Below are 22791 nucleotides of genomic sequence, written 5' to 3' on the forward strand. Positions count from 1 at the left end.
TGGACCCGGCGGTCACGGATGCTCTCGAGTGCGCACACCTCGGGGCACGCGAGAGCAGAATTCTGGGAGGCCGTTAATTAACGGCCTCTCTGAGTTAAACAACCGCCCTGAAGCCGTTAATCGGCAATGGGCAGTTGTTAAGTGGTTAAAGCTAGATCACTAGCTATATAGGTGAGGTGAATATAGTGGTGTATACTGCAGTCAGGGCACAGACAACAACCACTACACAGCAGCAAGATAGGAAATCAGCCAAAAACGATTGGTGTGTACTGTGTTGAAGGTACACAGAACACCCACTGCTTCAGATGCAAAGTAACACACTACAGGAGGCCGCCTTAAAGGCGGCCTTATATAGTGTGGGGCGTGCACTACACAGCCTGAGCTATGATTGGCCACAGGCAGGATGCCTGTGGCCAATCATGGCTCTCCTCGCTGCCGGCGCTGCGATTGGCCAAGCATGCGGGGTCACAGTGCATGCTTGGCCAATCATCGGGCAGCAATGCACTGCGCCAACGCAGTGCATTGTGGTCCGCGCGCGCGTCACTCGAATTTTGACGCGAACGGCCAAAACGTTCGGAATTCGCCGAACGGCCGAACGGCCAATGTTCGAGTCGAACGTGCGTTCGACTCGAACACGAAGCTCATCCCTAGTTGGGACCATGGTCACCAAACAAACCATTGGTAACACAATAAGCTGCCATGGATTGAAATCCTGCAGCCCCACAAGGTCCCCCTCCTCGAGAAAGCACATGTACAGGCCCGACCTGAAGTTTGCCAATGAGCATCTAAAGGATTCAGAGAAGGATTGGGAAAGTGCTGAGGTCAGATGAGACCAAAATTTAGCTCTTTGGCATTAACTCGATTCGCCGTGTTTGGAGGAAGCAAAATGCTGACTATGACCCTAAGAACACCATCCCTACAGTCAAGTATGGAGGTGGAAACATTATGCTTTGGGGCTGTTTCTCTGCCTGGCTGCAATTGATGAGCACAAGTGGCTGCATATACTGGGCACAAGTGACTGCATATGATTGGCACAAGTGGCTGCATATGATGGGCACAAGTGGTTGAATTTGATGGGCACAAGTGGCTGCATTTGACGGGCACAAATGACTGCATATGACGGGCACAAGTGGCTGCATATGATGGGGCACAGTGGCTGCATATGATGGGGCACAGTAGCTAAAATTGATGGGCTGGATATTATTATTGATGGGCTGCATATTATGGGCACAGTGGCTGTGTTTAATGGGCACAATGGCTGTGTCTGATGGGCACAGTGGCTGCGTCTGATGGGCACAGTGGCTGCGTCTGATCGGCACAATGGCTGCTTTCGATGGGCACAATGACTGCAATTGATGGCGGGGGGGGGGTTCAGTATTTTTCAGTTTGTTTGCACCCCCCAAAAATGTTGAGCACCAGCCGCCACTGTGCAAGGGATCAAATAATTATTTTCCCCTCTATATTTTCTCCTCCTATATAAGCTATGAAACATCATCAACATTACGCAAGTCCAGATATATGTGACCAACTACTATTTGTTATCCTTAAAATATATTTTTAGGTGGTGTTGGCCTTCAAGAAACAAATTCCTGCATATGGACAATATTAGGAATGTTACATAAGATTTGACTGTTTGTAACACTGAATAGAAAGTTACATTAGCTGCTCCTGAACCCCTCTCCATGGAACATTTGCTCTGTTAATTGAGCGGAGCACTAAGGGAATAATAAACAAGTGTTAATTTCCTGAACTGGATAATGAATTATTGTGCAGCCAATGACAGGAGATATTTTTCTACGTTCCAAATCAGAGAAGTGGAACGACTATTTATTTTATATAGACTTGTGTACAAAGGAAAGAGGATATTGGTTCTAATGTTGAGCAAAGCTAGGCACAATGACACTGGGTGGATATACAGTATTCTTAAAGGGGTAACGTAATTTTCCCCCTAAATTAAATTTAAAAAAATTAATCACAGCTGCCAAAAATAAAGCTTTTGGATGAAAAATAAATAAATCTCTGATCTAGCTAAATTTTTACTTTTCTGGTGTACTGACTCTTTAAAGTGTTACTAAACCCACAACAGTAAAATCAGTCTATATATGCAGTAAAGCATGCTTGTTATACTCATTGTGGAACCTAAGGGGTTAATCCTCCACATTGCGTAAAAAGGTTGTGTGATCCTGTCTTCTCTAATTCTCCTCTTCTTCCACAGTCCCCAATCCGTCTCCTGATATTACAGAGCCTTGGGGGGGGGGGGGGGGCGGGGGGGCACTCTGCACATGCTCAATTTGGTGTGTATTGCTAGAACATTTTTTCTTTTTTTTCTTGGGAGAGTGCATGCGATCGGCACAGGGCCAATCAGCACTGTCCAGACAGAGAGTCAGGGGTCCTGCAGCCTCATAGGACAGTCAGAGGGAAAAAAAATACCTCCTCCTACAAGCTTTAACCAGACACTGATAGAAGTCACAAGACTGCTATATACTGCTGATGAGAAAAAGTATTTAGCAGTTTTATATTTACTAAAATAATTGAATTTCCATGTTCTGTGTACTGTGGGAGACCAGATATAGTGAATGCAGGTTCCTGTGTTTAGTGAGACTTTAAATTGATATTAGGTCAATTTTTTCTTCCTAAATCAGATATTAACCACATGCCGACCGGGCCATAGCCGAAAGACGGCTACAGCGCGGTCGGCTTATTCTGGGTGGGTGTCCATGGACGTCCTCACAAAATCTTGCTTACGCACGCCCCCTGGGGCGCGCACCCAGGAACATCCGTGATGGCTGGGTCCGGAAGACCCGGCGCATCACGGATCATGGTAAACGGCCGTTGATAGCGGCCGTTTACCACGTGATCGCTCCGTCAAATGACGGACCGATCACTTGTAAACAAACCAGCGTCAGAGAGGGTTCCTCCCTCCCCTCTCTGTACTGAACGGTACAGTGAGACAGGAGAGGGGGAGAGATGGCAGCAGTGCTGTGGGCTGGATGTGTAGTGCCCACAGCGCTGCACAGTGACAATAATGTGCAATACTCTGCCCATACTCTGCAACACTGTGCAATACTCTGCCCATACTCTGCAACACTGCAATACTACTGTGCAATACTCTGCCCATACTCTGCAACACTTCAATACTCTGTAATACTCTGCCAATACTCTGCAACACTGTGCAATACTCTGCAATACTTTGCAATACTCGCCAATACTCTGCAACACTGTGCGATACTCTGCCAATACTTTGCAATACACTGTGCAATACTCACCAATACTTTCCAATACTCTGCCAATACTCTGCAATATATTTTAAAAGAAACAAAGATTTTTTTTACCAAATTTTCTGTCTTTTTTGATTAATAGCGCAAAAAATAAAGCTCATTCATTTGGGTACAGTGTTGCATGACTGAGTAATTGTCATTCAAAGTGTGAGAGCACTGAAAGCTGAAAATTGGTCTGGTTAGGAAGGGGGGTTAAGTGTTCGGAGGTCAAGTGGTTAATATAACTTACATGAATTTGCTGTTTTTTTGTTTGTTTTGTTTTTTTTCTTTTTATAAGCTTCCTCCTCAGAGCTTCCTTTTATTAACCTCTTTCTGCCCTGGTGTGTTCCTTTAAACTGTTTGTTACACTCGGGGACGGGAAGGATGGGGGATCATGTGACCGCCAGCTACCCATCTTTAGCCTGGACCAAGAGCTGTATTGGGCAGCTCAGACTTGAGAGCCCACGGTATAATCAAAGTAAACTTCAACTTTAATGCCAGTTGTCCATTCTGATACATTGGTTTGGGCACATATGGCACCTATATAGTAGATAGCCTATATAGCCTTCAAATGCAAGGATAAAATTACCATTTTTACATAGGGTTTGTGGTTTCTTAAGCTTTTTAGGTAAGTATACCATAGCTTCTATAGATGAGAGTTTGGGCAAAAAAGATATTAAACCAAAACTAGGGTCATGAAATATGTTCTAATGTGCTAAAAAATGTTTTTTTTCGTTTTAGGTTACCCAACAAAATCCATCAGTGAGCCTTTATTGCCCCCTGGTAATCCCAGCCCTGCAGCACCAAACAGAAGTTCTGAATCTCATATTGTGCAGACCACTCGGAATGTTCCATCACTTCTGACCATTGGTGATACAAGAAGATCCACAATCTCTAAGATGCTGAATGGTCGGAGAACACCTTCTTACCTATCTCGGAATGGCTTGTTTACCAGTCACATAGCCAAGACCAGTTACAAAGGAACTTACAGCAATGGACTTCCAACTATACAAACCGTTACCAACACCTCCAGATACCATTCAGGCGTGCAAGAGTGGACCTCAAAGGAGTATACGGTCAAAAAGACTGCTGAAGGCTCATCATCCAACACTGTTGGTGATACAAACCTCGGACACAACTTCCAGATTCCGGACATTTCTCCACCCCTGCGGAACTTGACTGAAGGGAAGGGAGAGCTAAAGAGTCCGGGGACAGCAGCTCCAGAGAGACTAACCTGTGCAGATTCCCCTTGTTTCCTGAACGTCGCTTGTGAACCAAATAAGGATGGAGGGTATAAATGTGGAAGGTGCCCATATGGCTATTTTGGTGATGGAGTCAATTGCAAAGGTATCCAATTATCTGTATAAGTATACATATTGTGGCCCTTAGGCTGTCCTCAAGCCAATGGCCCATGAAACAATTACAACCTTGAATGATAAGTCCACTCCAAAGTGATATTTTAGTTACAAGTGGAGCCTAGTGGGCTGAGTAAGCCCTTTGCTTTGAAAATGTTTTGGATACTCCAACAGTGGGGTCTCCTTGCCAAAATTGCTGACTCCTGTCCACCTGGGAGTTCTAGGTGTTCTTGCTGAGCTTTGTGTGTTCTAACTTTTCCTGTCATGTTATCCATACATACAAAATCCAACAGGTACAGTGTGAGTCCCTCAAAAAAGGCCATAGCAGCTTTAATATCACTTTTGTGTGGAAAGACCCTTGAAGAGGCTGCCAGTAGTGGGCAATGATACAGCTGAGCAACCCTACAAAGGTTTATAGAGTTTTAAAGGTTTAACAACAGGGTCATATCTAGGCTATCTTATCTGGGGGTGCAGTAAAAAAAAAAAACAGGGGACATAATGTCAACAGTGTGGCAGAGATGCTGGGAACCAGTATTCTCTGTTCATTCAGCAAGCTTCTGTATAATGGAGTCACAGCCTGGAAGTAACATCTTGCAGGTAGTACAGAGACATCGGGGTGCTCCCCTACACCAGACATCAGAGTGCCCCATGACATCGGGTGTCTCCATCAGAGTGCTCCTTTACATAAATTGCCCTATCAGAGTTCCCCTTACATAAATTGCCCCATCAGAGTTCCCCTTACACAAGTTGCCCCATCATAGTGCACCCTTACATCAGCTGCCCCATCAGAGTGCCCCCTTACATCAGTTGCCCCCATTAGAGTGCCTCCTTACATCAGCTGCCCCCATCAGAGTGCTCCCTTACATCAGTTGCCACCATCAGAGTGCCCCCTTACATCAGCTACCCCTGATCAGAGTGCCCCCTTACATCAGAAGTCCCCATCAGAGTGCCTTTTATATCAGTTGCCCATCAGAGTGTCCCCTTACATCAGGTGTCTCTATCAGAGTGCCCCCTTACATAAGTCGCCCATAAGAGCGCCCCTTTACATCTGCAGTCCCCATCAGAGTGCCCCTTTACATCTGCAGTCCCCATCAGATTGCCCCCTTACATCAGCTGCCCCCATCAGAGTGCCCCCTTACATCAGCTGCCCCCATCAGAGTGCCCCCTTACATCAGTTACCACCATCAGAGTGCCCCCTTACATTAGCTACCCCTGATCAGAGTGCCCCCTTACATGAGAAGTTCCCATAAGAGTGCCTCTTACATCATTTGGCTATCAGAGTGCCCCCTTACATCAGTCACCCATCAGAGTGCCCCTTTACATCTGCAGTCCCCATCAGAGTGCCCCCTTACATCAGCGGTCCCCATCAGAGTGCCTCTTACATCAGTCGCCCATGAGAGTGCCCCTTTACATCAGGTGTCCCTATCAGAGTGTGTTCTTACATCAGGTGTCCCTATCAAAGTACGCTCTTACATCAGTTGTCCATCAGAGTGCCCCCTTACATTAGCTGCCCCATCAGAGTACGTTCTTACATTAGTTACACTCGAATATAAAATAGACAAAATGATGCAGTTCTGTATTCATTAATGCATGCTGATAGGAGTGGAGAGCAGAGTGATAGAGAGCTGAGCTCATCGCTGTCCTGCTTCTCCTTTCACTGTCCAGTCACAGGCTAGGGGGAAGGACATAACAGCTCTGGTGGGTTGAATGATGCTGGCTGTCATTCAGCTTGGAAGAAAGAGGACATCTAGTGGCAAAAAATAAGTACTGCGGTTAACGGTGAGCATTGCCGCACAAGCATTTAAAAAAAAATGCAGTCTTTTGATGGCCTATTTGTTTTGTCGTTGTTTTTCTTTTTTTTTAGTGTAGCTCTGCTTTAAAGAATTGAATAATCTTACGGAGCACAGCGAATACTTTGATCAATATGTTTTCAAGTAGCTTTTTTATTTAATCCTGTTTAGAAGGATGTGACTTCTGTTAGAACAGATTTAATGACGCCATTCATTATCTGTCCCCCACCTAGCAATTTGCCGGCATCCGTGCGGAAGAAATATGGAATGCACAGCGCCAAATGTTTGCAAATGTAAGCCGGGTTATTCCGGATACAACTGTCAGACTGGTAAGCGGCCGCACACACTCATTTGTCCGAGTAAATGTTTACATATGAGAGTAATGTGCCTCCCTGTAATTACATTTGATGTGCTGCAGCTGTGTGCCGCCCGGACTGCAAGAACCGTGGGAAGTGTGCGAGACCCAACGTGTGCGAGTGTGCGCCGGGATACGGGGGAACCAACTGCGAAGAAGGTGACCATCCTCTGCTTCCTGTGCCCTGTGATTGGATGATTATTCACCCCGATCGTTTTCTAAGCTAAATCTACCCAAAAGTGGAATTTCATTTCTGGGGGGGGGGGGGGGGAGGGGGCGCACTGGTGGATTCTTATCATAAAGTGGAACTCCGACCTTCCCTTCAGTCTTGCACAGTTGTACCGCTCAGGTGCCCCCATAGCAAGCTGCTTGCTGTGGGGGGCACTCAACAGGAGGGAGGGGCCAGGAGGGCCTGCGAGGGACCTGAGAAGAGGAGGATCGGGGCTGCTCTGTGCAAAACCACTGCACAGAGGAGGTACGTATAACATGTTTGTCATTTCTAAACAAAAAAATAAATAAAAACTAGACTTTAATATCACTTTTTGTTTTGTTACTTTTTTTGTCTAAGGATTGCATAAAAAATAAATAATAAAAGTTTGTCCTTAAAAAAAGTGTATATATAGATAGATATATATCTATCTATATATACAATATATATGTTTAGTTAGGCACAGATCCCTATTATCTTCCTGAATATAAGAATTCCATGTTGTAGTGATTTTATAATAAAATATTTGGGTATCCCTGTGATTTTGCTTGTTTGAAAAGTCAATGAGGCTCACCCTCTGCTGGCTATTATGGGTATTACAATTATCATTTGTTTGGCTTTCAAAATATTTAGTGTATGTAAACCCAGGAACAGAAATTTTATATATTGAAGCTTCCAGGCTGTAGCAGTATTAGTTTTATTTCTTTAGGTTAGGTACATCCTTCCTCCTTCCAAGAAACATTGTGTCCCTTTAAAGTGGTTGCAAGCTCTTCCATACACCCAATGAAGTGACCGGCCTTTCGCTGCTGTTCCATTTGGGAAGATTTTCTGACACACAACAGTAAAGCCGAGTTCACATCTAGTGTCTCATGAGCATAGGGCAGCCCATTCATTTCAATGGGCTGCCCTACGAGCGACAATGGGCTGCCCTATACGTGATTGTCACCCAAATGATGCTCCAGCTCCTTTTTGGATGACAAGCTTAATATGTTTTTTTTTTAAATGCGCATTTTACTGCAATTGCTGTGTGGTTTTGTAAAGCGAAAATCATGTCAAAAACACAACGCGTTTGTAATGCCATTAAGAATGATCACACCCAAACACGCATCACTTAATATGAACGGGGCGTTAGGGAAATCCATAATATTTTACAGCTTGACATGAGATTATTACTTGAAACGGGTCAAATGGCTTCCCAATGGGATCACTCAAGTGGGTTTGGACTAGAATCCGAACCTGCACGAGCTCATTCATCCCTACTGCCCAGTAGACATGTTTAGTTTAATTCCAAATTCGTTTTTTTAACAAATTTAGGCAAATTAGTTAATTTGGAAATATCAGAATTTTCGAAAATTCCGAATTAATTTTTTTTTCGAACTCCGAATTTTCAAATTGTCAAATTCCAGATTTTTGAATTTCCGAACATTCGGAAAGTCGAAAAATTCAGAAGTTCGTCATTTCGGAAATCCAAAAATAAGAAGCAAAATCCAAATATTCAAAAGAACAAAAATCTGAAAATAGGAATGAAAATCCGAAAATTCTAAAATCTGAAAATCTGAAATAATAGCCAATAATAACAACATAACTATTACTAACAATTAAATTATAGGTATTGAAATTCCCTTTCAAATTTGGCTGTTAGTGAACGTAATGAATACAAATTTATCTGAAGTTACGAATTATCCGTAAAAATGTAACTAATTAATAATAATAAATTATCATAATAATACATTTTAATAATAAATAACAATAATAAAATTATTATTATTTATTATTATTTCATGCCTTTCCATTTGTTTAGATGCGGCATTCATTATTTCAGATAACTCGTAACTTTAGATACATTTGTCTTCGTTACGTTCACTAACAGTCAAATTTGAAAGGAAATTCCAATACCAATAATGTTTAGAAATAGCTATAGTGCCTTGTGATTTGATATTAATAGAAGGTAGTTGGTATCCTCATCCCCATTATTTAGGGGGGACTTAACATGGACTACTCCACAGTAGTCCCACAGACAACCATGTGCCACCCAATGGAATCGAGAACTGTCTTGATACCCAAGCATATAAACAATATATGTAGTAAAATAATTTTTATTTTGAAAAATTATTAATTTAAATGCAGTTGTTGATAATCAACCATTTTATAATGTTTATATATAGTAACAATAAACAACAAACATTATTTATTATTATTATTATTATTATTATTGTTTATTGTTACTGTGTATAAGCATTATAAAATGGTTGATTATCAACAACTGCATTTAAATTAATAATTTCAAAATAAAAATTATTTTACTATATATATTGTTTATATACTTGGGTATCAAGACAGTCCTCGATTCCATTGGGTGGCACATAGTTGTCTGTGGTTGGAGTAGTCCATGTTAAGTCCCCCCTTTCCTCCTTTTTGCTTTCAATACCGATAATGTAATAGTTAGTTATTAATTAATTCGTTATTATTTAAAATTTTTAGATATTCGTTCTTTCGAATTTTTGGATTTTCCTTTCTTGCTTTTGGATTTTTGAATTTCCGAATTTTCAAATGTTCAAATTTCAGAATTTTCGAGTTTCCGAAAAAAAACAAAAAAACGAATGAAACGAAAGCAAACACATTTTTCAGTAGCGCACATGTCTACTGCCCAGGCCTCATTGCTGGCGACATCTATTGGAAGCCCATGGGTATTACCGCAGATTCTACTCTGAATTTACAGAATTTGACCTGTTAACAGGTCAAAGGTACCCAACTGAATCAAGAAGGTTGAAAAAAAGCTCAGACACACCCAACTGAATCCCCTCGCATGGTGCGCATTATATAAGTTATTTACCATCAGTTCTTTCAGTAGCTGTAATTTACCAGGGAGGAGAGAAACACTTTTCAAGAGTTGACTTGCTGGTCATATTTCAAGAGACAATTTACACAGACACACGTTTCCATGGACAAATCCCAGCTGAATTCTACAATGATTTTTATAATAATTATTATTATTTTTTTTTTTAGCTTACTGTGACCCACCCTGTGAACATGAAGGGATCTGCCAGGCTAGGAATGTTTGTTCCTGTCCGTTTGGTTATGTTGGACCTCGCTGTGAAACAAGTAAGTCTGGATCATGCAATATATCCAAAAAGGCTTGTATTTCTGGCCCCTGCCTCTGAAAATGCCAGTTGCCTGGCTGTCAGTCATGATAATGCAATGAACCTCAGTGGTGTCTCAGTCCTTGACTGTGAATCGTTGGCTTCAGTTGCTGAGTGCTTGTTTCACGTCCAGTGACTGAGAAATTATTGAACCCAGAGTATCCGTAGAACAGCCAGGCAGGTAGCATGTTCTGAAATGAGGTCTGTTATTTCAGAAAATGCTACCTGTCACTTCATGTTAGATGTGGAAATGATCTATGTCTATAGGTGGTCATCCCAGCTAGAAATCAATAGCAGAACTGCTCTACAGATGCTGCAATGTGTTCCTAGAGGACAGGTGGCAAGGATGAGATCCATCCCTTACAGTAATGCTCTTATAGCTGCCAATCTTGTATTTTCTTCATACAGTGGTTTGTAACCGGCACTGCGAGAATGGAGGTGAATGTGTGGCCCCTGATGTTTGCAAATGCAAACCCGGCTGGAGTGGACCTACCTGCAACACAAGTAAGTGTTATTGATGAGAATAATGGAATAAATTATTTAAATGCATCAAAGATTAAATTATAGTGTAGCGCTATAAAAGAAAAGTGACCTGTTTATGACCACATAGTGATATAACCATATTATATAAATGTCAAAATTAAATAACATTCATAAATGATGTTTCTCAGAATACACCACACTTGCATAGAATCGTGAAAAAATAAAATAATCAAATATTGTGAAAAAGTCCAAGAAAAGTCCAAAAAAATGATACACAAAAAAAAGTCTCTTAATTAATTTAAATCCAATCCACACGTGAAGGGAAAAGAACCATCAACCTTCTTCTTATGAAGACAGCATGCAGACACCCTGTGACATTTCCATCACCGAATAGGATGTGAGCTTACCAGATTAAATGGATCCAAACGAATATATATTCGAAGGATCACTCAGGCTTTGAACACTCTTAAGTAGAGCTCTCCGACATAAAAGACTCTCCAGGGAATTTTCAATCCAGTACTCAAATGATGAGAAAATCTTCCGTTTTAAACTCCAACGCACATTGTAGAACTCATACAGAAAGGAAATGAGGGCCACAATAGTGTAAATCCGTTTTAAAAGAAATTTAATAAAATAAGTAATGAACTTACATGTATCCAATGAATCAAGCGCTTATATCATATAAAAAACAGAGCTGCAGTAGGAGTCCCGACGCGTTTCGTCCTCAAAAGACGTCATCTGGGGTCTTTTGAGGACGAAACGCGTTAGACCTCCTACTGCAGCTCTGTTTTTTATATGATATAAGCGCTTGATTCATTGGATACATGTAAGTTCATTACTTATTTTATTAAATTTCTTTTAAAACGGATTTACACTATTGTGGCCCTCATTTCCTTTCTGTATGAGTTCTACAATGTGCGTTGGAGTTTAAAACGGAAGATTTTCTCATCATTTGAGTACTGGATTGAAAATTCCCTGGAGAGTCTTTTATGTCGGAGAGCTCTACTTAAGAGTGTTCAAAGCCTGAGTGATCCTTCGAATATATATTCGTTTGGATCCATTTAATCTGGTAAGCTCACATCCTATTCGGTGATGGAAATGTCACAGGGTGTCTGCATGCTGTCTTCATAAGAAGAAGGTTGATGGTTCTTTTCCCTTCACGTGTGGATTGGATTTAAATTAATTAAGAGACTTTTTTTTGTGTATAATTTTTTTGGACTTTTCTTGGACTTTTTCACAATATTTGATTATTTTATTTTTTCACGATTCTATGCAAGTGTGGTGTATTCTGAGAAACATCATTTATGAATGTTATTTAATTTTGACATTTATATAATATGGTTATATCACTATGTGGTCATAAACAGGTCACTTTTCTTTTATAGCGCTACACTATAATTTAATATTTGCAATTTGTACACGTTTTTATATCCTTGTGATCGTGTTAGCAGCTTCTTTTTGTTTGTAGTTTATTTGGGGATAGCGCAGTGTCGACTGTTATTGACAGTTTTTGGAAATGCATCAAAGATGCCTAGGCTACCTGCCTAATACTTAGCTTTTATAACCCCAGCATTAGCCCTTGTACACACGGTCGGACATTCCGACAACCAAATAAGTCGGATTTTTTCTGACGGATTTTGCCCGAAACTGTTGTATACACACGGTCGGACAAAGTTGTCGGAAAATCCAATCGTTCAGAACGTGATGACGTTATTTAGTTATGACGGGACTACGTTTACGCTAGTTGCCAATAGCTTTGGTGTAGGAATTTGATCTGAGCATGCGTGGCACTTTGTCCAGTCGGAATTCTCTACACACAATCGGACAAAGTCCGATCGGATCATGTTGTTGGAAAATTTTATAGCCAAGCTGGAAAACTTGGTCGGTCGGATATTCCGACGGAAACAGTCCGATGGAGCCCACACATGGTCGGATTATCCGACAACACGGTCCTATCGGACATTTTCCGTCGGAATGTCCGACCGTGTGTACAAGGGCTTAGACTAGTGCACCAGTCCACCCCAGTCCTTTAATTCAGGGTCTCCAAAATACAATACAAAATTCAATACTTTCCTTTTTGCCAAAATCAATGCCACCTTGGACTCTTTCATCCGGTTTTGTTCTGGCGTTTCTTTCTGTATTTCTATGACCTGGTCCATCTGCTTTTCCCAGCTGTGAAAAAGCCCACATTCAAAGATCTGTTGACTAGATCCTTACTTTCTTAGAGTCCTTACCCCAAATGGGACCAGCCAGCCAAACCACACCTTATCTATAATCTGTCCCTTAGGGCACATACCCACAGGGAGAGTTCTTTTCCCATGTACCCAGGGCCAGAGGTAGGTTGATAACTAAAGGGCTTCTCACACTAATACTATTAAGAATGGTATTAGATGTATTCGGATCCAACCCAACACAAAAGAGTGATCTGTCAAAGAGGCATTGGCCGCCCCCTATTCCTATGTATACAAGGGGCATGTATATGTATGGCTGCTGAGTGGAGAATGCTTTTCCCGATTATGAATGACCCAGTACAGTAATTGGTTCCTGATGGGATCACTCAAGTGGGTTTGGACTAGGATCCCAACATGCACACGCTTGTCCCTACTGCCCATGACTTTACCTAATTTCTGGCGACATCTAGTGGAGGCCCAGAGGTATTGCCACAGAATCTACTCTTGTGCATCCTAATCACTCCTTCTCCCCCTAAAGTGGTACACTAGGCAGAGAAAGCAGAAATTGTAAAACATGGTAACAAATATTTACTGTAATTTTCCTTTCCTGGCGCCAGTTAATGGCAGCTTACATGTGGTAGTATGCTTCCATGCTGGCAGCAAGAAAACTGAAAATTTTATTAACCACTTGCCACCCGCCCTATAACAAAATGACGGCAGCAAAGTGGTTTCATAATCCTGATCAGACGTCATATGACGTGATCGGGATTATGAGCCGCTGCGCGCCCCGGGGGGCACGCATCGCGGCGATCGTTGTTGCGGGGTGTCAGTCTGACACCCTGCAACTACGATCTCGGTAAAGAGTCTCCGACGGAGACTCTTTACCACGTGATCAGCCGTGACCAATCACAGCTGATCACAGTGTAAATAGGAAAAGCCGGTGATCGGCTTTTCCTCACTCGCATCTGTCAGACGCGAGTAGAGGAGAGCCGATAGGCTGCTCCTCTGACAGGGGGGGACCTGTGCTGATCGATTATCAGCACAGCCCTCCTGAGGATGCCCACACTGGACCACCAGGGACGCCACCAGACCACCAGGGATGCCCAGGACAAGGTATGCCACCCTAGACCACCAGGGATTCCAGTCAGTGCCACAATGGATGCCAATCAGTGCCCACAATGGGCATCACTGATTGGCATGCATTATTGTTTGGCACTGATTGGCATCCATTAGTACAGTATATTATAATACAATGCCGCCTATCAGTCCCATCTGTGCCGCCTATCAGTGCCCATCCATGCCACCTATCAGTGCCCATCCATGCCCATCTGTGCCAACTACCCATGGCCACCTGTGCCGCCTACCCATGCCCACCTGTGCCGCCTATCCATGCCGCCCATCCATGCCAATCCATGCCAGCTATCAGTGCCAATTTGTGCCACCTATCAGTGCCCATCCGTGTCGCCGATCAGTGCCACCCATCAGTGCCGCTTATCAGTGCCCATCAATGCCGCCTATCAGTGCCACATATCAGTGTCCATCAATGCCACCTCATCAGTGCCACTTCATTGGTGCCCATCAGTGCCGCCTTATCATTGCCCATCAGTGTAACCCCATCAGTGCCCATCAGTGAAGGAGAAAACTTACTTATTTACAAAGTTTTGAAACTAAAACAAAAAAAAAAAAAACATATTTTTATTTCCAAATTTTTGGTATTTTTTTATTTGTTTAGCAAAAAATAAAAATCGCAGAGGTGATCAAATACCACCAAAAGAAAGCTCTATTTGTGGGAAAAAAATGATAAAAGTGTCATTTGGGTACAGTGTAGCATGACCGCGCAATTGTCATTCAAAGTGCGTCAGTGCTGAAAGCTCAAAATTGATCTGGGCAGGAAGGTGTTTAAGTGCCCGGTATTGAAGTGGTTAACCACTTGCCGCCCGCCCTATAGGCAATTGACGGTGACAAAGTGGTTGCATAATCCTGATTGGATGTCATATGACGTGATCAGGATTATGAACCGCTGCGCGCCCCCGGGGGCGCGCATCGCGGCGATCGTTGTTGCGGGGTGTCAGTCTGACACCCGGCAACTACGATCTCGGTAAAGAGTCTCCGACGGAGACTCTTTACCACGTGATCAGCCGTGTCCAATCACGGCTGATCACAGTGCAAACAGGAAGAGTCGGTGATCGGCTTTTCCTCACTCGCGTCTGTCAGACACGAGTAGAGCAGAGCCGATCGGCTGCTCTTCTGACAGAGGGGGTCTGTGCTGATCGATCAGCACAGCCCCCCCCCCCCCCGAGGATGCCCACACTGGACCACCAGGGACGCCACCAGACCACCAGGGATGCCCAGAAAAAGGTAATCCTCCCTAGACCACCAGGGATGCTAGTCAGTGCCACAATGGATGCCAATCAGTGCCCATAATGGATGCCAATCAGTGCCCACAATGGGCATCACTGATTGGCATGCATTATTGTTTGGCACTGATTGGCATCCATTAGTACAGTATAACAATACAATGCCGCCTATGAGTGCCCACCTGTGCCGCCTATCAGTGCCCACCTGTGCCGCCTATCAGTGCCCATCCGTGCCACCTATCAGTGCCCACCCATGCCCATCTGTGCCGCCTATCCATGCCCATCTGTGCCACCCATCCATGCCCATCTGTGCTGCCCATCCATGCCAATCCATGGCAGCTATCAGTGCCAATTTGTACCACCTATCAGTGCCCATCTGTGTCGCCCATCAGTGCCACCCATCAGTGCCGCTTATCAGTGCCCATCAGTGCCACCTATCAGTGCCACATATCAGTGTCCATCAATGCCACCTCATCAGTGCCACTTCATTGGTGCCCATCAGTGCCGCCTTATCAGTGCCCATCAGTGTAGCCCCATCGGTGCCCATCAGTGAAGGAGAAAACTTACTTATTTACAAAGTTTTGAAACTGAAACAAAAAAAAACATATTTTTTTTCCAAATTTTCGGTATTTTTTTATTTGTAGCGCAAAAAATAAAAACCGTAGAGGTGATCAAATACCACCAAAAGAAAGCTCTATTTGTGGGAAAAAAATGAAAAAAAATTCATTTGGGTACAGTGTAGCAATTGTCATTCAAAGTGCGACAGCGCTGAAAGCTCAAAATTGGTCTGGGCAGGAAGGTGTTTAAGTGCCCGGTATTGAAGTGGTTAAATACATACATTAATTTTATTTTCCTGGTGCCAATCAATGGCAGCATGCTATCACATGTATGCTGCTATGTTGGCACGAGGAAAGAAGAAGTTGGACAGCACAGGATTTGGAAAACGCCCGCTTCACCTACGAGAAGCAGAGACGTGTCAGAACTACTTATCTCTATATTTTAATATTCTCAACGGAAAGTTCAATTAACGTAGCCTCTATTAATCTCTCATGACAGTGGCCCTTTAAATACTGCTAAAATAATTTCAGGGTGTATAATTTCTGTATATTGCATATGTTTGAACTGCATAGACAGTATTTTCTAAAGTTTCCTTTTCTCTTTGAATTTATTTAGTGGTGTGCCACCCCGTGTGCCTCAATGGTGGCACTTGTCTGAAGTCCAATGTGTGTCTCTGCCCCAATGGTTTCTATGGAGCTCAGTGCCAGAATGGTGAGTCTCCTGCTGTCTACAGTCTATGTCAACTAATGCCGCGTACACACGATCGGAATTCTCGTTGAAAAAAATCTATGATGGTTTTTCCAATGGAATTCCGACCTTCAAGAACGCGGTGATGTACAACACTACAACGAGCCGAGAAAATGAAGTTCAATGCTTCCGAGCATGCGCCAAATTGTTTCCGAGCATGCGTAGGAATTTTGCGTGTCGGAATTGCTGCAGACGATTGGGATTTCCGATCGAAACTTTTTCCGCTGGAAAAATTGAGAACCTGCTCTCAATGTTTTGCTGGCGGAAATTCGGGCAGCAAAATTCCGATGGAGCATACACACGGTCACATTTTCCGAAGAAAAGCTCACATCGGTCTTTTGCTGGCCAAATTTCCGATCGTGTGTACACGGAATTAGAATATGAAACACAAGTCTCATACAGATGACTTTATAATACATGTACTGTATGTACTGCTTTAGAATCTGAATCTTACAGGAATATTTTATTATAAAACTTGTGTATTATGTGCATATTGTTAATGTGTACGCAAATTCTAACAATTTAATTCTTTTTGCTCCCCTTTTTTATTATACCATTGAAATAGTTTTGCTAAATCTATTCAAAAGGTGCACACAAATATTGAATAGGAAAATTGTATAAAGTAATGTCCGGCCAGCTTTAACAGTTATGTGTTTTAAATGATATATTCATTTTCTGTAAGTCTCACACTGACATTTACATGATTTGATAATGATGGGTGATGTATACCCCCGTTACTGTGTTGTATGATTTCAGCGGTGTGCAGCCCCCCATGTAAGAATGGCGGTCAGTGTATGAGGAATAATATGTGCAGCTGTCCAGACGGATACATCGGGAAAAGATGTCAGACAAGTAAGTGAATGTGAATGTCTCTGCACTGGGCTCTGCTTCTTTTCTGTTCTGTCCCCAGTTTCTGGTTTATACTGAGGAAAAAAAAATGTATACGAGACGAGAGGGAGAGAGGAGAGAAAAGAGAGATAATAAAGCAAGAATAATAGAGAGAGAGAGAGAGAAGGACAGAAGTAATGGACAGAGAAATAAAATCGGGGTGAAAGAGAAAAGGAAAGGAAAGAAAGAACAAAATAGAAGAGAAAGGAGAAGGAAAGAAACAATGGAAGGGAAGTGGAAGAGAAGGAAAGAAAAAACGAAAGGTCTAAACTACGTGACATGTTCACCAATGCCAGGAGCCTGGCATACAAGATGGGTGAACTAGAGATACTGTTGTACGTGGAGGATTTGGATTTTGTGGGAATTTCAGAGACCTGGTTCGGTTCAACAGCTCTCATGATTGGCTGGCAACCATTCAAGGGTATACCCTTTATCGAAGGGATAGAGAGGGCAAAAAAGGGGGAGGGGTATGCTTATATATCAAGAATAATGTACTGAGTACAAAGTGAATGTGAGAGATGACATCACTAAGGGAGCTAGGGAGGATGTGGAATCCTTATGGGTAGAGCTCCAAAGGGATAAAGCTAAGGGGAAAATAATACTGGGAGTAGGCTATAGGCCCCCTAACCCGAGGGAGGAGGGGGAGATGGATCTCCTATCATAAGTTGGATTAGCAGCAAGGACAGCAAGTGTCATCATAATGGGGAATTTAAATTATCCAGACAGGGTAGATGGAACCACGCATTCGTCTAAGGCTCGCCAGTTCCTAAATGTCTTGCAGGACAATTTCATGGGTCATATGGTAGACGCACCAACTAGAAATAAAGCTTTACTGGATCTACTGATTAACAACAATACAGACCTGATCACAGATGTGGTAATATGGGGCAAGTTAGGAAACAGCGATCACAGGTCAATTGGCTTCAGTATAAATCACACAAATAGGAAACATAAGGGGAATACAAATACACTGAATTTCAAAAGTGCCAACTTCCCTAAACTACGAACATTGCTAGAAGGCATGAATTGGGATAAAATCTTAGGAACAAAGAACACAGAGGAGAGAAGGGTTTGCTTTAAGAGCATATTAAATAAGGGCCTTTAGTCAATGCATCCCATTGTGTGATAAATTTAAAAGCGCAAACAAAAGTCCTGGATGGCTTAACTCCAATGTAAAAATGCATATAAAAGCAAAGGAGAAGGCCTTCAAACAATGAGGTTGAGGGATCATCATCAGCATTCAGACTTTATAAAGAATGCAACAAGTAATGTAAGGGTGCAATTAGGGCAGCTAAGATAGAACATGAAAGACACATAGCGGAGAAGAGCAAAAAAATCCCAAAAAATTATTTAAGTATGTAAAAAGGGAAAAAGGGAGGACAGACCTTATTGGCCCCATAAAGAATGAGGAAGGACATCTGGTTACAAAAGATAGGGAGATGGCGAAGGTATTAAATGTATTCTTCTCCTCAGTTTTCACAAGGGAATCAGGGGGCTTCAGTAACCAAAACTGCAGTGTTTATCCGCATGACACATCACAGGAAGTACCTCCATGGTTAACAGAGGACAGATTTAAAATTAGGCTTGGGAAACTTAACATTAATAACTCACCAGGACCGGATGGCTTGGATCCGAAGGTACTTAGGGAACTCAGTCAAGTAATTGCCACACCATTGTTCCTAATTTTTACTGACAGTCTACTGACTGGAATAGTACCAGCTGATTGGAGAAAAGCCAGTGTAGTAACAATATTTAAAAAGGGCCCAAAATACATCCCTGGGAATTACAGACCAGTTAGCCTAACATCAATAGTATGCAAGCTCTTGGAGGGGGTGATAAGGGACTATATACAAGATTTTAGTAATGAGGATGGTATTAGCAGTAATCAGCATGGATTCATGAAGAATCATTCATGCTAAACCAACCTATTAACCTTCTATGTGGTGTATCTGGATTTTGCAAAGGCATTTGACACAGTTCCCCATAAACGTTTACTGTACAAAATAAGGTCCATTGGACCATAGGGTGAGTACATGGATTGAAAAGGGCAAGTTCAGAGGGTGGTGATAAATAGAGAGTACTCGGAATGGTCAGGGGTGGGTAGTGGGGTCCCCCAGGGTTCTGTGCTGGGACCAATTCTGTTTATTTTGTTCATAAACGACCTGGAGGATGTTCAATTTCTGTATTTGCGGACGATATCAAGCTAAGCAGGGCAATAACTTCTCCGCAGGATGTGGAAAACTTGCAAAAAGATCTGAACAAATTAATGGGGTGGGCAACTACATGGCAAATGAGGTTTAATGTAGAAAAATGTAAAATAATGCATTTGGGTGGCAAAAATATTAATACAATCTATACACTGGGGGGAGAACCTCTGGGGGAATCTAGGATGGAGAAGGACCTGGGGGTCCTAGTAGATGATAGGCTCAGCAATGGCATGTAGTGCCAAGCTGCTGCTAACAAAGCAAACAGAATATTGGCATTAAAAAGGGGATCAACTCCAGAGATAAAACGATAATTCTCCCGCTCTACAAAACTCTGGTCCGGCCGCACCTAGAGTATGCTGTCCAGTTCTGGGCACCAGAAGGAAGGATGTTCTGGAAATGGAGTGAGTACAAAGAAGGGCTAATAAAGGGTCTGGATGATATTAGTTATGAGGAAAGGTTGTGAGCACTGAACTTATTCTCTCTGGAGAAGAGACGCTTGAGAGGGGATGTGATTTCAATTTATAGATACCATACTGGTGACCCCACAATAGGGATACAACTTTTTTGTGCAAGGGAGCTTAACAAGACATGTGGCCACTCATTAAAATTAGAAGAAAAGAGGTTTAACCTTGAACTACGTAGAGGGTTCTTTACTGTAAAAGCTGCAAGGATGTAAAATTGCCTTCCACAGGCGGTGGCCTCTGCAGGGGCCATCAATAGTTTCAAAAAACTATTAGATAAGCACCTGAATGAGCACAACATACAGGGATATAAAATGTAATACTGACATATAATCACACACATAGGTTGGACTTGATGGACTTGTGTCTTTTTTCAACCTCATGTACTATGTAACTATGGAAGAGAAGAGAAAGGAGAAGGAAAGAAAGAACAAATGAGAAGAGAAGGGGAAAAAAAAGAACAAAAAAGAGAAAAGAAAGGTGAAGGAAAGAAAGAATGAAACAAGAGAAGGAAAAGGAAGGATACAGATAGATGGGATTGGGAAAGTGTCATTGGAGTGATACTAGTGTCATCACCCGAAGGCCGCGTACACACGGGCGGATTGTCTGCCCAACTTAGTCCGCTGAACCGTGTTTCAGCGGACAATCCGCTCGTGTGTGGGCTTCAGCGGACTTTTTCAGCGGACAGTCTGACGGACTAAGTCTTTCGGAATTTCCGTAATTTTGTCCGTCCAAACTTGGTTTCAGCGGACAGTCCGCTCGTGTGTAGGCAAGTTGGACGGACTAAGTATGGCGCATGCTCAGAAAGGATTTACACGCCGAAGGTTGCATTGCAGTGTATTGGACGTCGTATTTCTAGTCCCGTCGTACGTGCTGTACACGTCATCGCGCAAGCTTTCAGCGGACTGTCTGTTCATCGTGTGTGGTCAAGTCCGTTCATTTAAAAGTTGAACGGACTGTCTGTCGGATTGTCTGACGAACTTAGTTGGGCAGACAATCCGCCCGTGTGTACGCGGCCTTAATCTGTCTTTATAGCAGTGAGGTATGGGGCTCTGTCACCCACCCGGACCAATCCAAATATGACTTCAGTCCAACAGAAATTTTCCTTTTGGAATTCTGCAAACACCTGCTCCAAGTTCAGTGGGTCACCTCCAGAATTGCTTGCCAGGCTGAACTGGGGAAATTCCCTCTATAGCTTGCAGTATAGAAGAAAGTATTATACTGGGATCACCAGCAGCCCCGACTTATATGACCATAAAGTTTTACTGTCAAAGATCATTCCAAACTGTGTGACCTCATCAGCACCTTGTCCATCCAAAACTCCCAACAATGTGTTCTGACAGAATCTCAAATAAAGGGCATAATAAATAACTGTAATTAAAAAGTGTCAAAGAATAGAGATATAAAATAAACTCTCAGAAACTATTTACCAGTCACTACAAAAATACAACAAACTGGCCCCATACCTGGAGATGCTACAAGACCCCAAAGACAGACAGACCCTGTGCCTGTACAAACTGAGTCCACATAGCCTGGAAATCGTCTCAGGATGGTACAGACATACCTACAAACCCAAAGAGAGTAGACTAGAGATGGGACCAATGGGTCCTGGAGAATGAGGCCCATTTCTTGTTGTGGTGCCCCAACTACTCATTAGTGAGGGGCACTAACCAGAGGCTCTCCGATCTCATCCCAGACTTAACTTGTATAGAATAGAAAGAGAAACTCCACATTATACTGGGAGGAGAGGAGCCAATGGTGAAACTAGCTGCACAATATGTCAGACAGAGAGGGAAATGAGAAACTGTGGACTTCTAAATCCCCCACCCATGGACTTACCTCCTATCCCCCTTTATCTCTTACCCTGGTACCAATCCTGGACTCACCTCCTATACCAGTTTATATAATCCCTTACCCTAGTAACATTCCTGGACTCACTTCCTCCTCCCATTATATTATACTTTTCCTCCAACATTGTCCAAAGAGTTAAGGAGTAGAAGGGAGATGGAGTGAAAGAGTAGGACAAAAAAATAAAAATAAAAATAAGGGTGAATGGAGGGAGTGGGATATATATTGTATATTTTACAGTGAACCAGAAACCAAAACCTAAAGTTGTCGTGTGACAACACAACTGGAGGATAATCTTTGTAATTACCTCCAGTGTATAAAAGCCCAGAGGACAAGTAGTTACACCACATGTCCGTTCTTTATTCCATCCATACAGGATATAAAGTATATACTCTGGATTCTGGATTGTCTTTTTTAGGTGTTTGTGACCCAAGATGTATGAACGGAGGAAAGTGTGTCGGTCCAAATATTTGCTCCTGTCCATCAGGCTGGAAAGGAAAGCGATGCAATACACGTAAGGGGGGATTTCTCAATACAGGATCTATATGTACTATACATGCGTGTGTGTGTGTGTGTGTAATCGTACACTACCCTGGCTGCATGGCATGTTTTTTTTATCTGCCCTTGGGGCCCCTGCAGACATGAATCTGTGTTTCTCTATTGCCCTGTTATGGCAGTGAATTTCAGCAGTGTCATGTAATAGGTGTCCAGTCTATGACTGTCTCCTGACACATGTCCCCAGTCTCCAACAACTCCTCTAGCATGTTCACAGTCTTTGACAATCTTCTACAGCATGTCTTCAGTCTCTAACCATCTCTTGTATCATGTCCACAGTCTCAACCATCTCTTGTATTATGTATGCAGTCTCTAACCATCTCCTGTATAATGTCCACAGTCTCTGACCATCACCTGTACAATGTCTGCAGTCTCTGACCATCTCTTGTATCATGTCTGCAGTCTCTGACC

The 22791-nt window shown here is 42.7% G+C and overlaps 1 protein-coding gene across 2 annotated transcripts in view; it reads left to right on the forward strand.

The window, feature by feature from the left end:
* VWDE (von Willebrand factor D and EGF domains) overlaps positions 1–22791 on the forward strand; it is a 176267-nt gene that overhangs the window by 147698 nt on the left and 5778 nt on the right. For both annotated transcript variants that reach the window (XM_077490717.1, XM_077490718.1), the window contains 8 exons: positions 3999–4604; positions 6636–6731; positions 6821–6916; positions 9972–10067; positions 10514–10609; positions 16290–16385; positions 17178–17273; positions 22244–22339. In XM_077490717.1, coding sequence (XP_077346843.1) covers positions 3999–4604; positions 6636–6731; positions 6821–6916; positions 9972–10067; positions 10514–10609; positions 16290–16385; positions 17178–17273; positions 22244–22339 — 1278 coding nt within the window. The remainder of the gene's footprint in view (positions 1–3998; positions 4605–6635; positions 6732–6820; positions 6917–9971; positions 10068–10513; positions 10610–16289; positions 16386–17177; positions 17274–22243; positions 22340–22791) is intronic.

The sequence above is a fragment of the Lithobates pipiens genome, unplaced genomic scaffold (assembly GCF_037356315.1).
Source record: "Lithobates pipiens isolate NorthernLeopardFrog02 unplaced genomic scaffold, aLitPip1_a1.2 Scaffold_19, whole genome shotgun sequence".
NCBI lineage: Eukaryota > Metazoa > Chordata > Amphibia > Anura > Ranidae > Lithobates > Lithobates pipiens.